Raw genomic sequence first — 25,325 nt, 5'->3', positions numbered from 1 at the left:
CGAACTGGTTAACTCGACTGAAGTCGAGTGAAAATTTGAGCTCGCCTTCAGCGGTCAATTTGGCTGTACATTTACACTGCAGAGAATATAAATTAGGAATGCAGTGGACGAGGACAAATTTCGTGCGTTCTTACCCCGACTACAGTTGTCAAAAATATGGCCTGCTCGAAGCGGCGAAGAAGTTCTGAAATTGACTCAGAGTCAGAAATTATGCCTAATTCTTGCGAAACGGGAGACTTGATCAGTCTTCTTATTCCACGCGAAGAAGACTCAAGATATATATTTTTGAAAAATCATGATAAAGGACTGTGGCTTCCTTTTGCTTTTTTGCAAGAAGGAGAAACTTTCAAGACCGCTGCACAGAGAATCGCTTACCAGGCACGTCGTCGATCATAATACAATACTAGTCTATAGCAATGAGAGTTTGAGTAATGAGTGTATGATATTGTAGGCCTATGATCTGAGTTCATGGAGTTTGGCGTGATCTGATCTGGGCAGGCATGAAAATCTTCTGGTTTTTGCTGGATTTCCAGTTTTTGGGAGGTCGGGTCCTGAGATTTGTGCAGAAATGCATTCAAAAGTAGGGGGAGGGGTTAATACTGGCGTCCCCGTCGTCAGACTTCGTCGCCAGTGCAAGTGCCTTTCGTTCTTTTCCGCAAGCATTCACTATTCAGAGATAATAATGCAGCTCCACCTTGGTTCAACTCGCCCGCACTAGCAGCACTCTCGTCTGAAGACGGGAGTTATCTGGTATTTCTGAATTCCCATGATAAAGATCTCTTGGGACTGCGGCGAGTGGGCATGGCGGGAAAGCGAGAAGCTCAATGTGTGGCCGTGCAGTGCGCGGTAATTTCAAGGTCTATGGCGTGGTGGTGCGGGGTGTTGGCGAAGTTTAACCCGTGGGCCTCTTGTGGGGTCCGACTTAATCAGGGGGTCTCTGTGCCCCGCGCTGGTCCCACACTCCAGTCCGAAAAAACACCCCTACACGCATTTCTTGGTACGAGGATGCTCTACAGGATGCTTTTTACTTGAAAATGACTGACGTTAATTTTCAATAGATCGGTGACAGGGGACTTATCATAGTACCAGTGCATATAAACATGACAACTCAGCTCAGGTTTTGTTTTTAACTTTTAAATATTTTGTTTTTGTAATTCTTTTGTTTCTTTTTCAGGTAACTGGATGCAAGGTTCACCTGCAGGGAGTCCTGAGGACCCACTTCCAGACATCACCCGCCACAGATGCCAAAGTGACCCAGGTCACATTTCTAACCCATCCGCTCAGTTCATGTACTTCAATCAGTAATGGACAAGGGTTCAAGTGGTTGTCGGCTGATGAATTGGCCCAACTTGAAACAAAAGAACTGTTAGGACCTGAACCACTTCAGTTGGTTCAACAGGTTGAGAAAGGTATCAATCAATCAATCATTGTTGGCATTTGTAGAGTGCTCCAATTACTCAGCGAGTGGGTATTCTGAAGCGCTTTTTTCCCCAAAGGCAACTGCAAAAAGGTGGGCCCTTAGGAGGGACTTGAAAGTCTGGAGGGAATCAATGTTACGGAGCTTTTGCGGCAGCTGGTATCTCAGTTTTGGAGCAGCTACCGCAAAGGAACAACCACCAAGATTCTGGCAACCGAGGAACCTCAAGGAACATCGCAGATCCTGATCTAAGGCTTTGGTGATCGATCCTTCTTAACTGAATCATGGATCTGAGATATCCTGGAGCCTCCCCAGTCAAGCACTTGAACACCAAGAGCAGAATCTTGTACTGGATCCTGAGCTTGACTGGTAGCCAGTGCAGGTGAACCGGCACAGGGGAAATATGGTACTACCTACATCTTCATACAGTATAACCTCTCTTTTAATAAAGGGCACCTTCGAGACTGTCGAGTAAAATTGTCAATAAGAGAGGTTACGGTAAATTGAATGGAAGTTATCTTTTTGGGAGCAATTAAATTAGTGTCCTTAATGGAGAGGGTGTCCTGCAAACACTAAATCAACAAAGGTGTCCACGAAAGGAGTTTCCTCTGGAGCCCTCGCTTACATTCTTACACTCCGACTTATTTTATACTATCGATTACATTTGAAATTCATGGAAGTTAATTTTCTTTGTCAAGCCTGGAGTTACCGTATTAAATTTTTAGCGTGTCATCATGTCTTGTCCATCGTCCAAGTATCCTTCCGCTATAACAATGGTGACACATTTGTTCACCAGTGATTAGTAGGTTGAAACTTGATATTTGGATGTCTTATGACAAAACGTTTGTCAAAATGTCATGAATGCTGATAGCTAGAATCGTGAAATCTATACTGTGGATACTTCTGATGAGATTACTTGCTGGTTTTTTGACCTACTTTCAAGGTCACAGAGGTCAAACTAAAATCTGACAGTGGTCCAAATTGGTTAATGAAGGTTGTCGATCTTTACTAGGACTATTTGAATTTTAAAAGGTTCGAAACACTGACTACGATAGTTAGAAATATTCATCCATTCATGCCTGTCTTTTGTTGTCACAATATCCCTAGGACATTTTATTTAAAAGTTTTAAAAGTATAAAAAGCTAACAATCTTTTCCATTTCCAGGTGGTGCTATTACACCATTGTCAATGATCACTGAACACAAAATTGAGTACATCGACGACTGCAATCAATCCTCACCACAAGAGCATCTGATCAAATCGGCCAAACTTGGAAAACTCGGTAAATTGAACCTGCAAAATCAGTTTGAAAGTTTTAAAAATATATAGGCTAGGCCCTGTTTAGGCCAAAAAAAGTTAATGTTATATTTCTGGTTTCTGGTTAATGTTATATTTCTGCTCTCCGCCCGCGTCAATTCCAACCCTGCATGTCAATATGTCTTTATTTTCCCATTCAGTAGCCAGCAGACTATACCCTGCACCTGAGCGCCACGTGGCGTTTATTTGAACTACCCTTTTATATGCATGACTCACTGCTCTAGGCGTGCATTGATTTGTGTACATTATTCAGCATTGTTTGACCACACGCCGCTTCGGGTGTGAGCAGGGACACGCCACGCGAGCATTTCATCATGTCGCGGCAGCTAATTTTCATTCTTTCTGAATCTGTGCTGTCACTACCTCTGTGTTAGTAGATTGGATATTGCCAAATTAGCTTACTTAAAGTAATAAAAATTATCACAGAAAAAAAACACTGCATGACCGCATCTATTTTCAGTTGAACATGAAACCAGAAACATAACATTAACTTTTCTTGGCCTTATCACAAGATTTTATTCCTTCTCTACATATTCCAATTTTTCAGCTTTCACCATCTTCAATATGACTCCTTCATCGTGCAAAGTTAATGATATTTAAGGTTCCAAAGGGATGTTTCTCACTGAAGAAAACAGCTTGGGTTTGGTACCTTAGATTATGTAGTACTGGTAGGCCTTCTTATCAGGTAGGGCCCCTTAAAAATGGTTATTTGCACAGAATAGAAAGTTGTTTCCATCTCGATGTACATACTTTCAACTAGGAGTTAAAACTTGGACTTTCTTGCTTTTTTCAGAGCAAGAATGGATTTTCCAGGAGTTCTGCGAATATTGCCATCCAAGCACCTTCATGAACGAAACCGTCTTTGAAAAATATATCACAGACAAAGGAGCAAAGTCAGAGACTGTGCCGGACTTGTTTCGGGCCTTTGACATCCACAAGAGGAAATTACTGAATTTCCGTGACATTCTACTCGGCTTGGCTGCTATGGAACCATCAACCCAACACGGTGGTACTCCCGCAGAAATGAGGTGTCGATATATATTTCGGTTTTATGACAGTAATGGTGACGGTCTTCTCCAGTTTGCTGAATATAAGTAAGTAACCTTAAAATGCAGCCGTCAGTGTAAACCCACACATGCAAGTTTCTGAATGAAACACTTTTACTTTTCCACATGTTCATAAGCACCCTGGGGAATGAGTTCTCCAAATTGCCGAGCAACTTATCTGGCCTTCCAACTTACCGAGCAGACTGCCCTGGATAGTGCTTCTTGAGGCCTGGGAGAATGGCTGCCTCACAAGAAAAACATCCAAAATGTGCACTCCCTTGTAAATTTTCTGAAATAAACTGTGTCCATCTGGGATGGACAATATGTCATCATATGCACTAAATTTCGAAGTAAATTAACCAGCGGGTTACTCTGCGGTGCAAGCACAAAATCAATCCATGCATATTTCACAATTTGTTTGCTTTCCAGAGGACATACCAAGCGTGCATTTTGCATTTGATGCAAATCATGCTTGAAGAACCTTATTATCAGATGAACACAACAATATTTCGTTGAAAGACCAAAAAACAGTTTTTCTAACTTAATTAAATGAAATTTCCTTTCCCAGGACAGGCTAGCTCGGCAAACTGGAAGGCCTGTTTAAAAGCTTGGCAATGTGCGGAATTGATTCTCCAGGGTGATTAGGCCAAATATGGCTAACTGATCTGCGCCAGACTTTCAAACAGGAAATGGGAAGGTACATTTTCTCGGGCGGTGGAAATGTAAGAATGTAAGAAGTAGGTTAAAGCGTTGGTCATGGGAAATCCCCTAGCCAGAACCCATCCTGCTGACATTGACATTTTGGGGATTTGGTGAGAATGCTATGTTTTTCTATTGCAGGTAACTGGCAACAGAAGAGTGCCCGATGGCCCTTTGTGATAATCTTTGAATTTTTCCAGGGCTTTGGTGTCGGATATCCGTTTAGCCAAGAATCTACCTGTAGATGATGATAAGGTGGAGAAGGAAGCATTAGAAACTGCTAAGTAAGTTGAAAGAAGGATGAGAATGGACACTATACAGTGCAACCAGTGAGCAATTGGGATTTTAGGTGTGTTCCAATTGAGATGAAAGAGTTTTGATTGCCATGCTGCCTCTTTTATAGTATACTTGAATTCAACTTAAAACTAATACTGTAACTGTAAAAGAAAATGTTTTTATTATTTTCTTCAGGTGCCTTATCGGTTTTTCAAAAAAAGACAAGAGAAAGAATTGATGGTATTCACAAAATCTGTGAAAATAAAACGTCGATGAAAATCGGTGAAAAATAAACGTCGATGAACATTTTACGGTTTACATTTATCCAGATAACACGTTTATTATCAATCAGCCACTTGTCAGATTCAGGCAATCATCTCATACCAAACTAGTAGAACTTAGGTGTGTAGCTGGTTGAGAATACTACGCTATTTTTGTGTTTTTTTTCCAGAGTGTTTGGTGAAGATCTCAAAGACCAGCTTCCGATGCCTGATTTTCTGTTGGCAGTTGGCCAGCTGAAGTTCCGTGGAACGTCTGCGTTATTACGATTACAGCAGTCGTGTGTTTCTTCCTATCGAGAGAATAAAAAACAACGGTAGGCCCCGTATACCCTCTTTCTCAGTCTAGTCTAATGGGGATGAGATTTGGGGAAGAAGTCCCTCTCATTCGCCATATTGAAAAATCAGTCAGTGGCACCACTACAAGACGGTTGTCTCCTGGTGGTAGAGTGCATTTGTCAGAATAGTTCTCAAAATATTTTTACATTGTTGAATGATAGCTATGGGCTCCAGACTCACAGTCTGGTGACCATATTGATATCACTCATGTTCTGGTTTCTTTCTTTCTGTTCCAATTCCACAAACATTATTGCGGGTGTTCTCCAAAACAGCCAAATAAACCAAAAATCTATCACCCCTGTACCACCAAACATAATCCCATCTAGTGTACGTCGCAAAGACTTTTCAAAATTTGGATCATTTCGATGACTTTGAAGCGTTTTTATGCTCCGATTTTCTGATTTGTTTGAAAATCTCCTAAGCGATTCTGGTGACGTCACGTAAGACGAGTTCGATTCGATGACATCACTTAAATCCGAGTTCAATCCGACTGTTGGCATTATAAAACAGTTAACTCGGCTTATAACTCGGCTTACTCGGTTCACGCATGCGCATTTGAAGTCACGGGCAGACCATTGATAGATTGGTTCCTGATCAACTCACTAGGGCGTATGAGACTCCCTGTAGTCCTAGTAGTCCTTCTCTAATGTGTTTGGTCGCCTGACGCTTGTAACGAGTAGTGTTTTGGGGTTTCTAACGTTAGTGCATTTCTATTGTATAGGCCTAGTACATGCCCAGTGACGTCGGACCTCTAGGCTCTGGCCACTGGCTGCATTGGGTACGGGGTGAGTTTTGATCAGTCGTGCTGTCTGCCAGCCGTTGGCTAATACCGGAAGATGTTGGCTAGAACACCGACCATCTGGTGAAGTAACTATAAAAATGAAAAAAAGTGAAGGAATCTGTTTTGCCTGGGTGAGAAACCTTCATAAAAATTATATACTTTCGATTGTTGGATGATCTATTTCCGGACATAGTAATTTCTCCGCTCTCGTCATTACCGGTACCCCTCTCCCCTCTACGCATATGGATACCATCATCAGGTACCACTGCTTCTTCCACAATACTGGGGCCCATCAAATTTGCTGGTAAGCAAATTTCTCAGTCTAGTTAGTTGTGCATTTTTCTCCATAGTTTTGTGGTTTGATAAAAGAAACATTTGTAGCTGATTCTAACGTAAAAATGGCCTTTTTGAATCGAGGTTGAAAGAAATAGTTTTTGGCACAAGTTACGTCTGCACTGAATTTGGGTCGACTCTAAATTGAGACAAAGTTGCGAATACCTCTCTTATTGCCATCTTTACCTTCTTCTCTGAAGGGGTTTGAGTCGTGCCTGGCCCTATAGTAATTGGCAGAGGGAAGTTCAGATTGGCAGGATGTTGGGACAGAAGCCTGCAAATGTGGCTCCTTTTATCCCGATCATTGTAAAAAGAGTTACGTTCAAGTTCAATTTCTTAGACAGGTCATTGCTCAATCAAAGCACTTTGTCATCCCTGAATCTTTCAGGGAAAGTATATTTTAGGAGCAGCTACCAAGGGCTGAATTAATCTTCGAACTCTTTAACAGAAAAAAACTAAGTGCCTCCCAAGGGATTCGAACCCTCAACCTCTCAGTCTGTAGACTCTTTCACCAGTCTCCTCCATTCACTCATTACAGAGACTGGTACTTGATGGCATTTCACTCGTCATGAACTCGATTTGGGGGTGTAAGCTTCCAGTGACCAGTCACGTGTTTTTATGTAGGATGGTTAACATTGATCCAAGTGAATAATTTGCGATACCAGAGTGCTCCGTATGACAGTGCATCCACTGTATGCACTGAACATGTATGGCTCGCCTCGGGTAAATCAACGAGGTTCCCTCGACCCTCCGCTGCACGGCGCATAGGGTCGAGGTTACCTGCTTCTCAGTCATGAGTCTGGCAATCTATCCAATATGCCACTGTGCACCTCAAAATTAAGCTGTAGCTAGTTGATATTACTACAATATTTTGTGTTTGAGCCCTGCATATTGCCAGAGTTACCGCAGTTGATTTTGGGTGTTTTCTCAACCTGGTTTCCTCCTGTCTATTTTTAATTCATTTTTGTAATAATCTTTACTGAGGTAAAAAATCATATTTATTTCAGTTATTACTATTTTAGATCAGTAATGTTCGGTGTATTTAATCCATTGTTTTATCGGGTGGCTAATTAACTTTTCTGAACTGTTGGCTTCTTTTGAAACTTTGTTTTCAGAAAATGATTTTTCTCAAATTCCTGCTTTGAAATGTTCAATGATATCTTTGGCGCAAATAAGATTTTGCACCCTGATGTTTTGATGTCATGTTATCCATATCTTAAGTGGCAATGTCAACCTACCTCACACGCAGGTAATTAAGAATTTGCAAACAAATTGGTCATCTTAAAATTCCGAGATGTTGTCTTTCTAGGTAATGTACTGTATAATACACTCTTATGACTTATGTTGTATGAATGAGTTCCACAAAGATCAAATCATTGTCGTTCTTGTAAGATGTTTCTGGGCAAAACTGTAAAAATTAAAACACCTTATGTCGAGGTTTTATTTCTTATCATCCAGACAGAGTGGCAATCCTCCAGTCAGTATTGGGGAAAGCTGTTGAACTTTGGGTCCAGGGGGAAACCTGGGGTCATCACTGTCAATAGAAGACGTCTCAAAGACATTGCGGTATTTGTGACAAATGTCGCGGGGGTGGTTGCGGGAGAGATGGTTCAAACTGATTTTTGTCTTCATTCTATAGGTCGAACATTGGTGAAAGTTGTTGGTTCATTCTGAAAAATGATTTCACGGCCAAGAGCATAGTAGTAAAACGCACACTCAGCGTGATCTTCATTTAATCAATTTGTTTATTCAGTTAGGGATCACGTTTGTTATCCTGTTGTTCCTTCAGATTACTTGATTCGCATTTCATATCATACATCAAAAAACACAAGTAAGTATTTTGACACGTTCCATTGTATTTTGGGATTTCCCTGTTTTATGCTTGGTGTTGGAGATCTCATATCGATTGTGGTATTATTGTCAGAGAAGGCAAAGTTTGACTTTTGAGAAGGGCCTAGCCCGAGGGCCCTATAATTTCGTCTGTTGTTGTCGTCTGTCAGCTCGCTTCAGCTAGGATGGCTTGAATAGGCTCGGCATCATGGCAGCATTGGGCGATAGGCCCAGATTTTTTTTCTCATTTTTGCGATTCGATCTACTTTCTGGTCACTTAAAAACCTCCTCTTGCCATTTTGAAGCTAATGGTTGCAGCTAGAGTGACAAATTTGTATTGTGAGTGTATGTGATAAGGATCTATCACAAATGAGATTTGTAGCTCACGATGGACAGAATAAGAATGAGAAGCTATTTCATATCAAGTACTGTTATATATTGGATTGAAAATTGATTCATTTATACTGTCGAAATGTAAGTACTATACAATGTACATGGTTATGTACCTCTATTTATGTACGGTCAAATGTATACAATTTACTGCTTGAATTCTCTTACAAACTAACCTTGATGAAGAATCACAGCAGTACTTCAAGAGTTTGGTTGCAGTGGACATCAGTCTTCCTATGTTTACAGCTTTCGGACAACCCAACTTTGTTGGCTCCATTTCGGTTGGCTCTGCAAAAAATCCTTCGACATGCTGACTCCCAATGCTGGTTGTACGGCCCTCTGGCCCACACGGACCTCTGGCCCACTGCAAAGTCAATAGAGCTGGAGGTGGACATCTAGACTGCAGAGAAAACCCTGGAACATTATTGTTGATATCCCTTTACAAATGATTCTGGAGGGGGGCAATGACGTGAAGTCAACATCTTGGGGGAGGAAAGCTTTCAACTCAAGTCTCTTTGCTGCGGCATACCAGTTCCGTATTAGGTACACAAAAGACGCTTCTTTGGGCTAGCCAAGAAAATACATAGCCTCTTCAACCTTGGAAGAAAATGTTCAACGAGCAAAAACACCACTCTGCTTGTCAATGAGGTCACATACCACAGCTTTACTGATGACTTTTGGTTAACTCTTTCACTGCCAATAACGTTTTAAAACGTTACTGAAAATAGGTCACTAAATTGCCAATAACGTTTCAAAACGTTATCTCAGAGTTTCCTTCTACTCATGAGAAAGTAAACCAAGCTATTGATTCTACGTTGATTTAGACCTCCCGCCATGTCTTCGGATGTGTTCTCGGAAGCATTCGGTTCAATCTCGTCCCCAGGAAGTGGATATTTCAAGTCAAGTGAATTGGTGAAGATAGACCAATTTGAGATCAATTTGCGTGATCAGCCTGATTCTGATGGTGATAATGACCAGGCAGTTGGGGGTATAATGATAAAAGTAGTAGTGACAATGACTCAGGTGATGGTGGGCAGGGGGCGCAGCTTGCTGCAAGTGGGAATCAAGCTGGCCGAGGGCGTGGTCGAGGGCGCCAAAGAGGGCCCCCAGCTCCTGCTACAAAAAGTGGGAAAAAAGGCAAAAATGCTGGCAAGATGGGGGAATAACTTTAAAATAGGGCTGGCAGTGAAAGAGTTATTTTTCAGCAACTGCATGCCAAGCTTCTTTGTGGACCTGATAACCAAACCATCTTTGCACACCTTTACACGCAAATTTACAAGCATATGATGTCCATTAAGGACCTTCACTTCCAGCTGCTTGCATTTCTTAACTGAGCTCTGGATGGTAGTACCGTTGTATCTGCTCACCATTGTCTAGCTCTGTGCGGACATCTCTTTCCCACTGTTCAAAGTGGGGTGGGAAAGGTTCCTGTCCATTTTGGGTCTGATCTGAAATCCAGATGACCACTTGGTTGCTATTGCTGTAGTCCTTTGCAATAGAAATAAGCCAGTATGTCATTCGGTATAATTTAAAGCCTTAATCTCAAGTGATAGAATTGAACCATGTATTCCTATACAACTAGACCATGCAACCAAAAATTACTGGTTGATTTGCCATGCTCATGGTTAGTTTTGGAGTTCAGAGCAATAGGCGTATATTGCTGCCACGATACACTTGTTTATTTGATTCTACTGATTTTTAGATTGTTAGTCAAAATGTTGATGTGAGTGATCATCATTTCGAAATCTCAGCATCGTCCCTGAAGTGTAGTCCATTCTAAAATCGTTCGAACTGATGATTATTCATGTATATCTTTCATCTTTATTTTAGTCTTGCCAGCATAGATGATGACAAAGGTCCCCTTATGCCACCAGCCAAAAGAACTAAAACAGTAGAAGAAAATGCAACCGGAAATTTCTCGAGCATGGGTATGTCACTCATATCTTTCTCTTTAAATGAAAGAAAATGTTGAAAACGTTTACCCAGGTACTGTATCGATGCAGCTCATGAACCATGTAACAAGGAAGAATTGGTGGTGATATATTGATGCTAAGATCAGCATAGCGAAATAGTCAGTTTGGTGTTAGTTTGAAAGGTAAAATTTTTATAGCATTCTTCAAAATTTTGTATTTGATTTGTCACTTTGCTCAATGATACTGTGTCTGAGTGAACCTTGAACTGCTGCAACGGCTAACACGCCATGTAGCTCATGTTGCTGCTACATAGCGGTTATAGAATGGAAGTGATACTTATCATTCAGGACCCCTAACTCTCCTTTATCAGGGAGAGAGTGTCGAAACTATTTGAACCGGTTTAGGTAATTCCTGAGGTGGAATTTATGGTCAAGGCATCTTATGAAACATTTCATGGAAGAAATTTCCGCCAAAATATGCATAGTGTACTTGTTAGCCTGTTTCATGAAAGTTTTATGAACTGATTACGTCATAGATTGCATTGATGATTTATGCTGATGTGACTTCTCCGCAGCTGGTTCTTCACATGCGACTCAAACTTTGACGTCACTGTGCATGACTCAGTGGCCTTGACTGCTCCATAATGAACCAGGGGATCCAGGTTCCATATCTGACATCGTTGTTTTGTTGTCCAAAACCTGTGTCCTTAATAGAGAGGGTGTCCATAATAGAGAGGTGTCTGCTAAGGGAGTTTCAAGTGTGCTGTTCTGTTGCCTTGGTTACCTTGAAAAGAAATCAGTCCTAACCAACCCCTTCAGCATCTCACTTGCAATGCCTTCCTAATTTGTCTCGGCAGAGTTCCAATATTTTTTGGTTTAATTGAGTGCGCAAGGAATTGTAAGCCGTTACTGATCATCTTTATTCCCCCCAGTTGTGAGAGTGACTTGCTCAAATCCATTCTGTTCCATTCTGAATACGATGACGTCTATTTTCAATTCATGGAAACATTTTTGTATTTTCAGATGTTGATGTGAAATCGTGTTTCAAGGCTCCCCAAGAACGACGTCGAGAAAGTACACCAATCGCCTGTAGAACGTATGAACTTGCCACTCATACTGTAAAAGTTCGTAGGACGGGTACGCTATCAGATGTTCAAGCCATATGGGACCTGACGGGCACAGCTGCTGTGAGTGGAAGTGCTGAGCGGCATCTTGAGGGGAATAAATCAAGATTTGAACGAATGCCCTCAATGGATACATTTAATCAGGTAATGTGCTGTGATTTTATGTTGCAAAAATTGCAACATGTACTTCAGTGAGGTCAGCCAGAAACCAGGCTGTGTTAATTTTTACGGTGTTTTGCTATATGATAAGTGAAGGTCATCCCGATGCGCCTGTGCGAATCAATCAATCAATCAAATTGTCATTTCTATGGCGCAGCTTTTCAGGCAAAAGAGTCATGTTCAAGTGTACCTTCCCATCTGTCCTTAGTAATACTTTCTGAACAGTTCTGCTTGAATCTGCCTCTTGAATGAAAACCTTTGCCTTTTCAGAGATCACATGCAAACGAAATGCTTACTGGACTGCGGTATTTTGAGAGGGCAATAAAGCCAGATGGCGACCAAGAAGGCAAGCCTGCATTTGACTGGGGACAGGTTGACAAGAAAGCTCTGGCTAAGTGCCTTCTAGCGTTGTGTCGACAAGCTAAGCAGATTATGAAGGAAGAGACACGACTTATAAGGGTGAAGTCACCAACTTACATACTAGGTAAATTAAGGCAGGAGAACCAGTGACCTCTTGATTTTATAATTGGCAGCTGGTTCTGAATAAAACACATTTTAGTTCACTAATTTGCCAAAACTTAATGACTGTCAGGTACATTAGATTTTTTGCACAAAAACACTAAGGCCCAGAATGTTTTCTAGATATTTCTGCTAGAAACATTTGTGAGTCAAAATCGGTTGGGTCGGGTCAGGTCGGCACTTGATTACCTGCACTACAGATTTTGCTTGCTGATTGAGTGTAACTATAGCATGTTTCTTAACCGCTGGAGCTATGAACTTGAAATTTGGTACACATGACTCCCTTTGTCATATAACCTCTGACACTGAATATTGGTCCGATCTGATTCTCAGTAGAACTTCTCTATGAAGGACACCCTCGGGACTGACAAGTGCTGTCCTTAATAGAGAGTTGTCCTGATAAGAGAGGTCAAATTAAATGGAAACAGCCAATTTGGGACCGAACCTAGTGTCCTTAATAGAGAGGTTGTCCTCAATAGAGAGGTGTCCGCTATGGGAGGTTCCACTGTCTATCTTGTTATGTTCCAGGTGACATCCACGGCAACTTCCACGATCTCGTCTGCTTTGAGAAGGTCCTCTGGCGAATGGGTCCCCATCTCACACCTGCCAATTTCTTATTTCTTGGCGACTATGTCGATCGGGGCGAGAATGGCGTTGAGGTTGTGGCCTATCTATTAGCACAGAAATTATTGGCGCCAACAAAGTTCTATTTGTTGCGAGGCAACCATGAATTGAGAACTGTCCAAAAGATGTTTACCTTCCATTCGTAAGTACAGTTCATGATTTGACCACACTTGATATTTAAAGGGAGAATATAGGAATAAAAGGAAACATAAGTGGGAGACCCAGTTATCTTTTGGGAGAAAAAAGCAAAGTGGCGTGAGGGGGACATATCCCGGGGGTCACTCCCAAGGTGTAGGCACATCCGTGACCATGGAATTTCTTTGAATACCCTTCCGGCGGGCAGGTGCCGGGAGTAAGCAGCTTCAATCCACACCCCATTCAGCGGGGAGAGGAGTCTAATCTAATCTGCCCAGCAGCAGAGTGATTTGCAAGCGGTTCGGGGAGTTATTGTTTCAAAATTGGGCCTTTTCCTGTGTGCTTATGTTGTGTTTGTAGTAAGGTTTAATGCAACGGAAGGTTCATTTGATTTAGCAATTCCATGGGCTTTTGTAGGCATAATGCTCTACTGAACGGTGGCTAAAGATCTCCCGCAGGGCCCCTCTGTTTTTGATAGAAATAACCACCTTTTGCCGGCTTTTTCTTGACACGGATGTGCATACTCCTTTCTATGGGTGTGACCCCTCCCCCGGGGACATTTCGTATCAGGCATGACACTGTGCTGTTATGGCTTGGTATCCCGAAAAAAATTTATTGACTGGTATTGGACAGTGGGATAGAAAATCTAGGAAAATCTTCAGAGAAGAAGTGAAGTAATTGCTCACACATTGAAGAGCTTTTTGAAGTTACCGAAGTTGTACAATTTTGATGCTATTGAATGAAGTCCCTTCTAAAACAATGATATGTTCCTATCGTTTGCAGAGAATGCCTCGAGAAATTTGGAGACACAATTGGCGGTCAAATATGGAATGCCATCAACGAATGTTTTGATGTAATGCCGCTGGCGGCAACCGTTGACGACAAGGTAAACGCATTGATCACAGGGGGGCAAATCCCGGGGGGGCTCAAGGTGTGTGCCCTCCCCCTAATAGCGGACTGACAAAAATTTTTTTGAAATGGTCAATTGACTAGAACTGTTTCCACCATGTCCACAACTTAAAAACTCAACAATCCAGCAATGAAGCAAGATGTATTAGGTGTTATTAGTTCCGGAATTGAATAGTATTGCTCCTGGGCCAAATTTCAGTGGCAGGAGGTTTCTCTGTGATTGATTACTTGGCCAAGATTTTTTTTATCCCAAAGAAAATGGGCACTGGTCAGACCAGACTTTGCCCCTCCCCCCTCTCATATGTCATCCTGGATCTGGCTGAGAATTAGTTAGTCCCAAATTAGTGTTACTGTTGTGTTAAAAACACTCCAGACTTGTGTATTGACTTTGTCCAAAATCATAAGGATTTAAAAAAACCATAAGACAAAATTATTTACTTCAGGGAAATGTGTCGTTTTTGTTTCAGTGCCTTGATCACCTATACTTTGATATACAACAGCAGTGTGTGACCGGCAAACACTGCTGCATGCACTAACAGTAGAAAAATCTCCTTATACCCAAGTTTATACGACTGCTTGACAAATTACAATCAATCTACAACAGGAACTGGGCCAACACTGTTGGGACAAATAAGTTCGAAGTAACCGTTGTGAATACTACATTGGATAACAAAAATAATCTTAATCTATAAATCTTTCAGATATTCTGTGTGCATGGTGGCATACCTTCCCCAAACAACTGTCCATTCATTGAGAATATCAACCAAGTGCCTTGCCCTCTCGTCGAACCAGATATAGAAAGTCCACTAACATGGGAATTACTCTGGAGTGACCCACTCAGGTAAAGTCAGTATTAAACATCACACTGGAACAAATACTCCCTCTGGGCAATAAAACATGTCCAAAAAGTACATTTGTAACCTGTAGTAAAGATTGGAGCTACTGTAGTGCTGATGCACGGATTCAGTGTGGTTCGTGGCTGCTTCAAACGTATTTGGCTGACACATTTTGATCCTGTCCGGCCGAAGAGATTTTGAACGTGTCGGGCCTGCTACCAGGGGGCCATCACATTTTCAGACAAAACTCGAAATATCTTTTTGTACAGAAATTATTATTGCGACCTCCCCGAGTTTTTACAAAAATTGGCGCCCATGTGAAAAACATGATGAAATGCTGACACGTTAATGATCCAACAGGTTCTAACGAGAAGCTAGGGAAAACGCTGGGATAGATTTCTGTGAGAGGCTGAGGCTGGAGGCTGAGTCGGTTGCTTCTACTGGTTCTGGTAGGACTGGTAGGAGAACGATAAAACTGAAGTACACCGAGTGATATAGTGCCAAATTGCATTCTATTACCTATCACGATACAAATCCTTTGTAGTCGATGAAACTGGTCAATAAATAAATGAGAGGCTTGAATTGCACAACAATCTGTTTGTCTTGGGAGATTTGGGTGAATTGGCTTTTTTCTTAAGTAGGCAAGTAAAACATGCTATAGCCTCTGTTTCAATTTTCAGTGGGGAAGTAACAGAGCCAGACAAACTGGAAGAACTGAAGGAAAACAAAGGATTCATCCACAATACACGGCGAGGGACAGCATTCTTCTTCAGCTGTGATGCTCTACATTCTTTTCTGAAGCGCAACAATCTCTCTCATGTCATCCGGGCTCATGAAGTTCAACAGGTCGGATTCAAGGTAAAAATTATAATCCGAAACATTATCCTTATCAGAACCTGAAGGGATTGTTTATGCAGATGTAATGTTCCTGCTGAAACCAGAGTTTCATGTTTACGCAGATGTTACTCTACTGCTGAAACAAGGATTTCTTGTTTACGCAGATGTCATTCTCCTGCTGAAACAAGGATTTCTTGTTTACGCAGATGTCATTCTCCTGCTGAAACAAGGATTTCTTGTTTACGCAGATGTCATTCTCCTGCTGAAACCAGGATTTCTTGTTTACGCAGATGTCATTCTCCTGCTGAAACCAGGATTTCTTGTTTACGCAGATGTCATTCTCCTGCTGAAACCAGGATTTCTTGTTTACGCAGATGTCATTCTCCTGCTGAAACCAGGATTTCTTGTTTACGCAGATGTCATTCTCCTGCTGAAACAAGGATTTCTTGTTTACGCAGATGTCATTCTCCTGCTGAAACAAGGATTTCTTGTTTACGCAGATGTCATTCTCCTGCTGAAACAAGGATTTCTTGTTTACGCAGATGTCATTCTCCTGCTGAAACCAGGATTTCTTGTTTACGCAGATGTCATTCTCCTGCTGAAACCAGGATTTCTTGTTTACGCAGATGTCATTCTCCTGCTGAAACAAGGATTTCTTGTTTACGCAGATGTCATTCTCCTGCTGAAACCAGGATTTCTTGTTTACGCAGATGTCATTCTCCTGCTGAAACAAGGATTTCTTGTTTACGCAGATGTCATTCTCCTGCTGAAACAAGGATTTCTTGTTTACGCAGATGTCATTCTCCTGCTGAAACAAGGATTTCTTGTTTACGCAGATGTCATTCTCCTGCTGAAACCAGGATTTCTTGTTTACGCAGATGTCATTCTCCTGCTGAAACAAGGATTTCTTGTTTACGCAGATGTCATTCTCCTGCTGAAACAAGGATTTCTTGTTTACGCAGATGTCATTCTCCTGCTGAAACAAGGATTTCTTGTTTACGCAGATGTCATTCTCCTGCTGAAACCAGGATTTCTATGATTCTGTCGCTAATGTTCTTTCTTGATATTCATGCAGATGTAGAGAAAATATGGCCCGGGCATGTGTGTGCTATGTCTCATCAGGTGATATCCAAGATTAGCTGGCGACAGGCACCAAATTACAGACCTAACCAGGTCCAACAGATGCAAGCAGATCTTGTTTAATTTGATAATCTGTATTATTTCTTTATTTTGACACACCAAACTTACGCAAGAGGGTCTTCAGATAAACAAGTTGGCAGTGTTCAGCGTACGTTTATCGCTAATTTTCTTCCTTTCTGTTGTTTGTTTTCTTTCAGGTGCAACAAAAGGGTAAATTACTGACGGTGTTCTCATCGTCACACTACTGTGGTGGATCAAATGAAGCAGCATGTGTCCTTGCGGATAATTTGAAATTGAGGACAATTCGACTGGATACAACTTAGGAGAACAGTTCGGTATTTCGCATTGTTATCTGTATGTCTGGTCTTTCTACTCTCATATGGGACTGCCAACTTAGAACTGGGGTCGTTCATAATGTTTGCATGCACCGTAGTGCTATACATGTACATACATCTATACATGTAAGCGTACAATATGAACGCATGGGTTGAAGAAACTGATTTCGATCTGGGCGTTGTGACTCAATCGGTGTTAGACATAATGCCAACGCTTAACTAAAGCAATACGCAAACTAGACATTTAAATCACAGCAACCTGTAATTATAATCGCTGCTATATGCAACAAAAATATCTCTTGTCTGCTGGTTAAACCGGTAATCACTGGGTTTGAAATACAGTAGAACCTCTCTATTATAAAGGACACTCTTGGGACTGGCAAATGCTGTCCTTAATAGAGAAGTGTCCAGATTAGAGAGGTCAAATTGAATGGAAAGTACCAATTTGGGACCAAACCTAGTGTCCTTAATAGAGAGGTTGTCCTCAATAGAGCCTGATATTGGCTGGCAGCTTGTTCCAAAGAAAGGGACCACTCGCCGAAATTCTTCTGTCCCCAAACAAGGCCTTTGTGCACTTTGGTTGAAGCTTGAAGCTAGAAACAGACACTGTGAGTGTGATCACCAATTTTTGTTGCCGGCCCCTGAGATGGCCAACGCGAACGAGCAATATTCATCACATGCGATCATGATCGCAGATCGCAGCATGTACGATGCGCTTAAACATTATCTGCTTCAGTAGATGTCCGGATATCAACATCAACGATTTTGACTTATCAACATACAACATCATCTGCTGTTAGTTCCAAAATATACTGGTAGATGGAATCGTCATTTAGTTACTATATTTCTTGTATTATACAGAGGGCACGGGCGCGTGTGTAATTGCTCCCTTTAATCGACTAAATACGCACGCGATGGGTATAATTGACCGATACCCCCCTGCCCCACCACCTGGTACGGTTAAGGTAAGGGTTAGGGTTAGGGTTAGCATTATATCACTATATATATAAGGACCTGTGTATATTATGCAAAATTTTTCGATTGTTGGCATCTGCCCAGGTGGCTACATGGGTAGAGCGGTATGCCTGTCCTGCTGAATGTTGCTGGATCGAATCCCACTCACGGCTCTGGCCTTTTTCTAGTTCTTCTCCCTACCTTGTAACTTTTTTGGTGAAAATTACAAGTTAAAACGTAACTGACGATGTTGTATGGTAAAAAGTCATTTCCAATATCAACGTAACTGTTTCTGCCAATTGAGCCATCCGGCCCAGAACCACATGTATCTGCGCAGCTCACATCTCTCTTCATTCAGTTCTTTCCATGTTTTTCCTTAAGGGAACAAATTGGTTGTTTTGCTTGTACTGTGCAATTTTCTTTGAAGAATGAAAACTTTACGGTCGAATGACGAACGAGATGCAGTGACTTTATTGCATGTGTGTCATGATTTACTGGGCGTAAGCCCTATCCTTACTGAATCATGTGTCAGACTACTTACACAATGTTACATTTAAATACAGTAGAACCTCTCTATTATGGACACCCTCGGGACTGACAAGTGCTGTCCTTAATAGAGAGGTGTCCTGATTAGAGAGGTCAAATCGCGTGGAAACAACCAATTTGGGACCAAAACTAGTGTCCTTAATCGAGATGTTGTTCTTAATAAAGAGGTGTCCGCTAACAGAGGTTCCACTGTACTTCCAATTTCCAGGAAACTTAAATTCATTCCAAAATTATTTAAAGTGAAGTTTTATGTATGAGAAAGACTGTCATATTAAAATTATTTTGATAGTATTGTGAAAATATCATTTTTGGTGTGTGTAATTCAACTTGATCTGAATATTTTTGGTACCGGCTGTCCTGATGTGGTGCCCATCAAGTGGGCAAAAATTCACAAAACGCACAGTATTTATACGAGGTGTGATGAACTTGTTGTAATTTCTTTCTGATCAGAGATTATTTGTCTGATTACTGGTTTTCCAATGGCCAATAGAACAAAACTATGTCAAGATCAAAATCATGTTTTCTTGTACATAGAGTTAGAGCATTTGTTTCCGGAGCACGGAAAAAGTGATAAAAGTTTAGTTTGGTGACTTGCACGAACTTTTAAATACACTTTTTCAGTGCGACCATTGTCCTAATGGATATACATGTATAATGTCTTTTGTTGAAACTTTTATCTCAAGTCATTTGATTTATTACAGAAAACATTCTTCGAAATGTTATGTGAATTAAGTAATGTGTTTGCTGTTGATAAGTGAGTTTATATGTGATCTATCCATTTTCTTCCAAATAATTCTCTCATTAGGAAGAAATCAGACATTTTATGTTGAAATATTTTTACAAACATGTACTTGTAATTCTGTATTGTTTTTTTGTGCATAATGATAATGTGGGTACCATAGTTAGCAGTGTGCGTAGTTAGTAGCAGGTACAATAAAGTAGCAGGACTTACATATATGTAGGAACAATACAAGTATCTTTTAGTAGCTTTTTGAACCATACTTTTCAGAGGGGCTTAAGGCAGGAGCAAATGGATCCCATTGATGGTCTTTGGATGTCCAATAGGCGCAGTAATGGAACTCAATTTGACTATTGATAATGTAATGGGTTCTGTATACTATTAAATCTGCTGTACATTTTGTATATAATGACTGTCCAGCTCATATACTGTATATTGATACATGTAGTAACACCTACATGTACATCATGCAATATCTCTAAAACTAGTAAACCGTTTTCAATGCAATTTTTCGCCATAGAGTCAGAATTTGTTTTGTTCACCTTATGAGAATGACAACAATGGTGTGCAGTTGTGGCTGCATTATAAAATCAGCAATTAAAAAAAGGTTTGAAACTTTTTTGATTTAAGAAAAAAAACAGGAATAAGAGCAAGATATATTAAGAGAGTCTGTCTTGTTTTTATGCTGATGTCATATCCTTGTTCTGAAATACAACACCTCCTACCTTATTATCTGGGCCAATTATAAAAGTGGGACATGAGATCATTGTGCTATTGTCTTGGCCGGAAGGTTCATTAAAGGCCATATATCAAGGTTTTTTGCCATTTTCTGCTGTAAGACGATTTCAAAAGTGTACCTAACACTTTATACAATACAGAAAACCAAATGCAATTAGCTCCATCCATTTTGAAGATATAGCCAATTATGTGTTTGACAACTTGATTACCTAATCAGGCTAGCAACTGGCTTGTTAGAGCCAGGCGGCGGGTTAAGCAAAAGTCGTGATGTAGATCAGGTTATCTGTACATGTCATGCAATCATAAAAGCAGGAGGGCCTTAATTAATTATGCACACCTGGAAGTAATGTGTTTCATTCACTATGGTGTATTGTGTGGCTCCGAATTGTGTCAAGGATAGCACAAAGAACAATCGAATGACGGATGGGACCCATTTTCATGAATTTCCAAAGCCAGTTGAACGAGAGAGGAGGAAGCTGTGGATTCGGAAGTGCAAACGTTTGGAGTGTTGGAAGCCTGGGCCTTCGGCCAAACTTTGCAGTGATCACTTTATCGATACGGATTATCACATGAAGCCGGATATCTGCATCCAACTGAATATTAAATGCCACTTGTTAAAAACAGCTGTTCCAACCATGTCAATTGCATTTAATGCCCGAGGCTGCTGAGGTCGGTTGTTATACATAATGTGTAGGCCCTATTGGGGCCTGTGATACCACATAGTGTCTTCTTGTGTTCCAGCCATAGCAAGGTGACAGCGACACAGGTCAGTGTCAGTGACAGCCACTGTCAATGACAGATTATTGTCATCTGACATCTAGGCCTATCTAACGTTGCACGGCATTATATCGTCACGTCAAGATGATTGTGCATAATACCGTCACTTTTCAATAGTAGTTCAGCGTCATGACATAACTGGCGATACAACACAGACGAGGCCAAAACAATATTGTGCAACATTAGTCTGTTCAAAAATCATACATGTTATGCATCTGCAACCGTCTATCAATGTCTTCTTTGCTATATCGGCAGATCTGCCATGCAAATTGATTAACCACAAATTCTAATCACTTTCGTCCGAATGATCACTCTCATTATGATCTCGTGATATTAATGGCTCGAACATGTACGGCTCAACGTTTAAATATCCTTCTGTATCGACCAAAACATCCTCAAATTCACTGCTCTCACTCTCTGAACTGTATGCGGAAGCCATCTTGCTTTGTTCTGACTGACCTGATCTACGTCATCAAAAAATCCCTAGCGGCCACATGTGGAACTAATCTAAAGTTGTGTGTGGTGGGAAATTCAAATAGTATAAAATTGAAAATTGAAATAACTAAATAATGACTTTATTATTAGAATTTTTTTAATGTCTGGGATCTTGTTTTTTTAACCCTCAACATATTTCATGAGTATCAAGCATGTTTTCAAACCTTGATATATGGCCTTTAAAGCATAGGTTTTGGCTCACCGTAGGGGAGTCTATACAACACCACTGTGTCTATCGTCTGTATCGTTTCAAAAATAGTGGCACGTTTCTTAACCACTGGAGCTATGAACTTGAAACTTTGTACACAGGAACCCCCTCCCCCAGGTCAGCAAGGATACATCACATATCCTACGGGGTTTTTTTTTGACCCAATTTTCAAGGTCACAGAGATCAAGTGGTGTAATACGCCATTTGAGTGTAACTATGGCACGTTTCTTAACCGCTAGAGCTATGAACTTGAAATTTGGTACACAAGACTCCCTACGTCAGTGGCACGTTTCTTAACCCCTGGGCCTATGAACTTGAAACTTTGTACACAGGACCCCTAAAGGTTAGGTGACCTCCGACACTTAACTTTCAGTCCGATCTCATTCTCGACGTGACCAACAGGGGGCCATAAATGAAAACTTTAAAAGTGTGATAACTCTCTTATAAGTGAGTCTTTTTTTCAATAAAATTCTCCCAGCAAGGATACATAACATATTATACCAGTTTTTTATTTGACCTACTTTTCAAGGTCACAGAGGTCAAATTGCATAAATTGGCCATTTGAGTGTAACTATGGCAAGTTTCTTAATGACATTGGTCTCACATTTGGTACACATGTACGGTACCCTGTTCAGGTGATCTCGGGCTGAAGTTTGGTCGATCAGATTCACTGCTTGGCCAGCAGGGGGCCAAATCTGAAAACCTTAAAAATGCGATAACTGCTTTACTACTTGCCCGAAGATAACCTCCATCACAAAGTTTCGGTCAAATAACTGCGGTGACCATTGATCTCACATTTGGTACACGTGTACCGTACCCTTTAGTCAGGTGATCTCAGAGGCCGGGGTTTGGTTCAATCTGATTGATTGCTTGGCCAGCAGGGGGCCAAATCTGAAAACCTCAGAAATGCGTTTGCTTTACTACCACTGTTATACTGCTTGCCCGATTGCCACCAATCTGATATCATGGGTACATCTAACCACCATATGCAGTAATATATGTCACATGGGTTTTTGATTTGACCCACTTTTCAATGTCACGGAATAAGTGGCATAAAATTTATATTTGGCTATATACTATAACATGTTTCTTAACCAGCATGAATTCTTAACCACAAAATATCTATACGGTGAGCGCAATGGCCTCTTCTCTTTTCATTAGTGAGAGTCTTTTATTACCATCCCACGCACAAATTTAGACAAACTATATGTGGAACAATTCATCAGAAGATTAGAAATCCACGACTCGTGATAATGATGATGATGATTACAAAAGAAGCATGATGTTAACAGCGAATTGAATATCCAAGCCCAAAATGCTCATACTAACCTGGACAAACTCTTATTATTTGTGACCCGTCACAGCAAAACCAGGCGCTTGTCACACAAAAGATGAGCCTGAATGACACCAGAAGATAATGCAGGAAATTGATGTGCTCGTATTTCACAAAAGGCAGACGAGAAGTTAACAAACAGTTCGTCTCAACCTGCCAAGCTCAAAGCGACATGCATCTGGTTTTGCTGTGACGGGTCACATTTGTGAGGGCAAAGCCCTATATTCGGCTGAATCATATCAAGTGGCACAATTGGACTTGAATCAGTGTCATGATTTAAATAAAAAATACCTTATATGCAACCCGATTTCCAAAATGCTGTTTCATTCTCCAAGGCAGAGGTTACAATGAATTCTGTGGGGGTTAACCTCTTCATCGCACTTTGAAATCCTACTTCTTTACTGTGCTGTGGACATACTGAAAACCTCTTGCCACCCGGGAAAAAAATACGAGTGGGCACTTCCCTGCTTGTGAAGACGTTTAAAAGTGACTGATTTGTTGCTTTTGAATTGTGATTGTGTAAGTAAATGTAATTGTGAGACGCGTGTAGCGTAAGTAGGTTTGCTTGTCTTGTGTATTTTTTATGTTGAATATAGAAAAAGAATAGCATCTGTATATAATACAGTTTTTACCAATTATGATGAAAATTATTTATATATTTTGTTGCAAATACATGTCAATCTCTTATAAGGATGTGCCAGGGTTCCTTTCTTTGTGCCGTTTTGAAGTACAGATTGGACTAAACGGAGGTGTGGTCATTTTCAGGTTGCAGTCATCAAGAAGTAGTAGGTGCCACATTTCCGACTGCCCCCAAAAGTACTTACAGTACTAACTTACACATACGAGTCTGACCCAACGATACAGTACAACTTGTTCTGGAGCTTGAACTGTGTTGCTAATTATCATGACAATGATGATATCCATCTGGCAAATTTTGCATCTTCCTCGGTGACCTTCGTCTATGGTTCTTCGAAGACAGCCAGAGTGATGCGGTAGAAATATCTGCGCCTGTCACCCTGAGGTAACAAGTTAGATTACAATTCTATTCTGGTCTGAAACTCATGTGATTATGACAGAAAACTGTTAATTGTTAGATTTTCATGCCGTTCTATTTTTGAGATTAGGGAAAATTTCTGAAAAAAAGTTTTCGCGATTTTTTATTTTGGTAGATTGACAACTTCTCTCGGCTATTCCTATCAAAAGGTTTTTTTCCCGATTTATAATTTTTGCGAGCAACAGATTATTTGCAAATCAGGCAAAAACAAAACGATGATTTGGCGACTTACAGTAGTATTCATCCCAAGAAGACATTCCAAGTATTGTCTCCACTGGAGGCTATATATAGCCATAGAACGTGACGTGACTGTGACTTCTCAAGAATACATGTGGATTCTTGAGAAGATTCTGCAACCGATTCTATAGCCATAGAACGTGACATGACTGTGACTTCTCAAGAATACATGTAGATTCTTGAGAAGATCCTGCAACCGATTCTATAGCCATAGAATGTGACGTGACTGTGACTTCTCAAGAATACATGTAGATTCTTGAGAAGATTCTGTAACCGATTCTGTAGCCATAGAACGTGACGTGACTGTGACTTCTCAATAAATACATGTAGATTCTTGAGAAGATACTGCAACCGATTCTATAGCCATAGAACGTGACGTGACTGTGACTTCTCAATAAATACATGTAGATTCTTGAGAAGATTCTGCAACCGATTCTATAGCCATAGAACGTGACGTGACTGCGACTTCTCAAGAATACATGTAGATTCTTGAGAAGATTCTGCAACCGATTCTGTAGCCATAGAACGTGACGTGACTGTGACTTCTCAAGAATACATGTAGATTCTTGAGAAGATTCTGTAACCGATTCTGTAGCCATAGAACGTGACGTGACTGTGACTTCTCAATAAATACATGTAGATTCTTGAGAAGATTCTGCAACCGATTCTATAGCCATAGAACGTGACGTGACTGCGACTTCTCAAGAATACATGTAGATTCTTGAGAAGATTCTGCAACCGATTCGATAGCCATAGAACGTGACGTGACTGTGACTTCTCAAGAATACATGTAGATTCTTGAGAAGATTCTGCAATCGATTCTATAGCCATAGAATGTGACGTGACTGTGACTTCTCAATAAATACATGTAGATTCTTGAGAAGATTCTGCAACCGATTCTATAGCCATAGAACGTGACATGACTGCGACTTCTCAAGAATACATGTAGATTCTTGAGAAGATTCTGCAACCGATTCGATAGCCATAGAACGTGACGTGACTGTGACT

The 25,325-nt window shown here is 40.8% G+C and overlaps 1 protein-coding gene across 1 annotated transcript; it reads left to right on the top strand.

Moving 5' to 3' along the window:
* The first annotated feature begins 165 nt into the window (after window positions 1-165).
* Window positions 166-23,710, top strand: LOC135482684 (uncharacterized). The gene is made up of 14 exons (XM_064762939.1): window positions 166-378; window positions 1,175-1,409; window positions 2,583-2,699; window positions 3,528-3,828; window positions 4,680-4,763; window positions 5,207-5,350; window positions 10,537-10,634; window positions 11,642-11,886; window positions 12,172-12,385; window positions 12,949-13,186; window positions 13,963-14,065; window positions 14,790-14,929; window positions 15,605-15,782; window positions 17,099-23,710. The coding sequence occupies exons 1-14, from the start codon at window positions 211-213 to the stop codon at window positions 17,222-17,224; spliced, it is 2,391 nt and encodes a 796-aa protein (XP_064619009.1). The 5' UTR covers window positions 166-210; the 3' UTR covers window positions 17,225-23,710.
* The last annotated feature ends 1,615 nt before the right edge of the window (window positions 23,711-25,325 follow it).

This window comes from Lineus longissimus, chromosome 2 (genome assembly GCF_910592395.1).
Source record: "Lineus longissimus chromosome 2, tnLinLong1.2, whole genome shotgun sequence".
Lineage (NCBI taxonomy): Eukaryota > Metazoa > Nemertea > Pilidiophora > Heteronemertea > Lineidae > Lineus > Lineus longissimus.
Note: the sequence above shows the minus strand (reverse complement) of the source record. Positions and strands in the feature narration are given on the sequence as shown.

Coding starts and splice junctions, on each gene's coding strand:
- LOC135482684 (XM_064762939.1), top strand. CDS start 211: ATGCCTAATTCTTGCGAAACGGGAGACTTGATCAGTCTTCTTATTCCA. Junction 1,410..2,582: donor GGTTCAACAGGTTGAGAAAG/GTATCAATCAAT, acceptor TTCCATTTCCAG/GTGGTGCTATTACACCATTG. Junction 15,783..17,098: donor TTCAACAGGTCGGATTCAAG/GTAAAAATTATA, acceptor GTTTTCTTTCAG/GTGCAACAAAAGGGTAAATT.